The sequence below is a fragment of the Lipotes vexillifer genome, unplaced genomic scaffold (genome assembly GCF_000442215.2).
Source record: "Lipotes vexillifer unplaced genomic scaffold, Lipotes_vexillifer_v1.1 scaffold496, whole genome shotgun sequence".
In the NCBI taxonomy this organism is placed as follows: domain Eukaryota; kingdom Metazoa; phylum Chordata; class Mammalia; order Artiodactyla; family Lipotidae; genus Lipotes; species Lipotes vexillifer.
The window spans coordinates 935,032-938,265 of NW_006786690.1; the positions used below are offsets into that span (position 1 = coordinate 935,032).

The window sequence follows — 3,234 nt, forward strand, 5'->3', positions numbered from 1 at the left end:
ATGCTTCCCTGGTGGCGCAGTGGTTAAGAATCCGCCTGCCAGTGCAGGGGACATGGGTTCGAGCCCTGGTCTGAAAAGATCCCACATGTCGCGGGACAACTAAGCCCGTGCGCCACAACTACTGAGCCTGCGCTCTAAACCCCGCGAGCCACAACTACTGAAGCCACTGCAATGAGAAGCCCGTGCGCCGCAACGAAGACCTACGCAGCCAAAAATAAATAAATTAAATAAATAAAATTATTTTAAAAGACCCTATTTCCAAATAAAGTCACCTTAAAAAAATAAGTATCAACCACGGTATACAAGTGTGTTACCTTTTCTCAACTCTGGAAGATTGCCGGAGAGCAGGAGGAGCACTGTGTGGAGTTGAACAAGTGGCACAATCTCTCTGGGCTTCTGAAAATAGCGTATGACCAGCACCAGGCCGGGTGATTTCGAAATTCCTTCCAGCGGGGGTGGGGGTGGGGTGGGGGGGGATCTTAGCGGTCCGACTCCGCTACAAACTGCACAGGTCACTTCCCTCACGTCTGCCCCTGGAGGGCGCAGTCCCTTTAAATCCAGGCCCGCCTTCCGCCCGGGCCAATCAAGGAGAAGAGAAGTTCTTTAAGGACCAAAGGAGGGAATTCTGCCGGAGAAGGAGGGCGGGGCAGAGGCGTGCCTTTTAGCCAATCGGAATCTTCCTGGTGACCAGTGGCTCACGTGCAAAGCTCTGCTGACCAATGGTAGGAGCGTTGAGAGGCGGGACGGTTCCCGCTGTGTGACAGCAGCTGGGACCAATGGGCGTGTCGCCCGCGGCCTATAAGAGTCGGCTGGGCCCCAGGCCACAAGCTTTAGGGTCTGTTGGTAGTTGCCGTCGGAGGTGTCCCCTGGGTTTGCCTCGCTGTCGCTGCCGTCCGGTCCCGTGCCCTCCGCTTTGGCCCCAGCCCAGCCGCTCTCCCTGCCCTCTTCCCCTTAACCGCCCTCCGGTTTCTGCCGTCGGGGCCCCGGGGCCGGGCTAATGATGCCTTCGGAAAGCGGAGCGGAGAGCCCGGACCGAGCGGCTGCACAGGTGGAGACCCATGCGGCCTCGGCGGTGGCTACGGCCGCCCCGGCAGGCGGCGGCCCCGACCCGGAGGCTGCATCGGCCTCCCTCGGACGGCACCTGAGTGGGCTGAGTTGGCCGCAGGTGAAGCGACTGGATGCGCTCCTGAGCGAACCGATTCCCATTCATGGGCGCGGCAACTTCCCCACGCTGAGCGTGCAGCCCCGGCAGATCGTGCAGGTGAGAGGCGCTGGGCGGGGATATGGGGCTGAGGCTCTCGTGGCTGGGAGGCTCCCGGAGTCTGTTCGATTTGCTGGAAAGCTAAGAAAACAAGGCTCAGAGAAGGACAGGGGCTGTAACAAAATCGCACGACATTGATGGTAGTCCATACCCTCCTCCCCCTGCACCTCATACTCTCTTCCCACTTGACTTTCCCGTCCCCCGCCCCTTAAGGAGCCCCAGTTCCGCTCGGACCATTCACCTAGGCCCTGGCTGGGAGAGGGGTGGGAAATAGGGAGGGACCTGGCTGTGAAAGAACAACCCCGCCTGCAGGACAACAGATGCCAGGCAGCCCTGGGTGGGTAGATGTACATGCTTGAGTCCAAAATAGTTCTTTTCATCTCTAAATCGTCATCCCCAGGTCTCACTCTCTACCTCTTCCCTCTCTCAAGGTTCTAGGAGCAGACTCTGTCCTGTGTTCCCACAGCGCATGGCTCAAGAGCCCCCTCGCTAGGTTGGAAAGCTGAGAAATTCCAGCAAGGACTCCCTCTCAAGTAGGGTTGTGGCAGGAGGAGATTAAGCACCAGTCCAGACCTGATGTCTGCATGCTGGAGGGCAACATCAGGTGTCCAATTTAGGTGTTTCTCTCCCTCCCCAAAATTGGAAATGAGGGCCGAGTCTCTGGCCCCAAGCCCCACCTCTCTCCTGAGGAGCAGAAGAGAATTCTGGCAACTCCTCTCCTCTTCCACAGACTCCCTCTTCCCTTTACTTGACTCTCAACAGCCCTAAAATTGCTCTTTCACCTGTTAGCCCAAGCACTGTCATGCCCTGAAATACCAGAAGATGGTCATTATTGTATGCATTTTATAGCTGGGGAAGCTGAGGCCCCAAGAGGGGCAGCGAGCTGCCTAAGATTACCTAGAGGGGAAAATCAAACCCAGAGAATCTTGGGTCTTCCCAGGAGCCGGTTACTGCAGGTTCAAGGTTTTCCCACCTCTTCCCCAGTTCCCAAGACTCAACTTCTAGGTGTTAGCAGATAGAAGGAACCAGAAAATCTAGCCACAATTCCTGCATATTTCTGCCAGCAGATGAACTTTCTTTCTGGGGAAGTGAACCATACAAGCCAGGTGAAGCAGGCCACCACCCTGCTCCTTCTGCCTTAGCTTCCACAGAGGGGGAGTGGTGCTTGCTGGGGGATTACCTCGCCCTCCCTCCCAAGGAATGGGAGGGGGTGGGGACAGATTCCCCAGGGCTGACTCATCAGTGGTGCTCACTGAGGCATTTCTTGGCTGCCCCACTGTCATGGGGTAATTAGGAAACCAGTTGAGGCTTTTCTCGCCTTGACAGTCAGGTCAACCTTGGGGCCCCAAATGCTGTATCTCTAGGACTATTGTCCCAGGCATGAGCCCAGTGCGGCAATTCACCTCTGCACCATGCACTGCCCTGGAGGGAAGTCCCTGCCCCCATCAGTATGGTCCAAACTGCCTTTACAGGTGTCTGCTCTGTGCCAGGCCCTGTTCAGGACACTAGGGGCATAGATGTGACTGGGACCCAGCCTGCCTGCCTTCCAGCCAGGGGGGGGAGACTGCAGGTCAATAGGAGCTGACTCTACAATGTGACAATAGTACAATGTACTGCTATCCTAGACTAGGGTCAGAAATATCACAAAACAGGGAGCTGCCGGCTGTGGTGGGGAGGGGGAAGTGGCGACTTCAGAGTTGGACTGGGAGGTTGGACATCTGGTTTCAGGGCCTGGACAGTTGTCAACTCCCTTTGCTGGGCCCAGTGTCTCTATTTGTTCAATGGGGATGGGTTGAACTGCTCTCCAACGCCCCTTCTGCTTCCAGAATCCAAAGGAAACAGGTGCCTTCACCTGGTGTGAAGAAAGTCCATCTCCTGGCAGGAATCTGCAGCTGGCAGCTTCACAAACTATTGGGATGTGTGTGTGTGTGTGTGTGTGTGTGTGTGTGTGTGTGTGTGTGTGTGTGTGTGTG

At 56.3% G+C, this 3,234-nt stretch overlaps 1 protein-coding gene across 1 annotated transcript in view; it reads left to right on the top strand.

The window, feature by feature from the left end:
• The first annotated feature begins 825 nt into the window (after window positions 1–825).
• TENT5B (terminal nucleotidyltransferase 5B) overlaps window positions 826–3,234 on the top strand; it is a 7,085-nt gene continuing 4,676 nt past the window's right edge. The window contains exon 1 of the mRNA XM_007459098.1: window positions 826–1,261. Within this exon, the coding sequence (XP_007459160.1) occupies window positions 998–1,261 (264 nt within the window). The 5' untranslated portion in view covers window positions 826–997. The remainder of the gene's footprint in view (window positions 1,262–3,234) is intronic.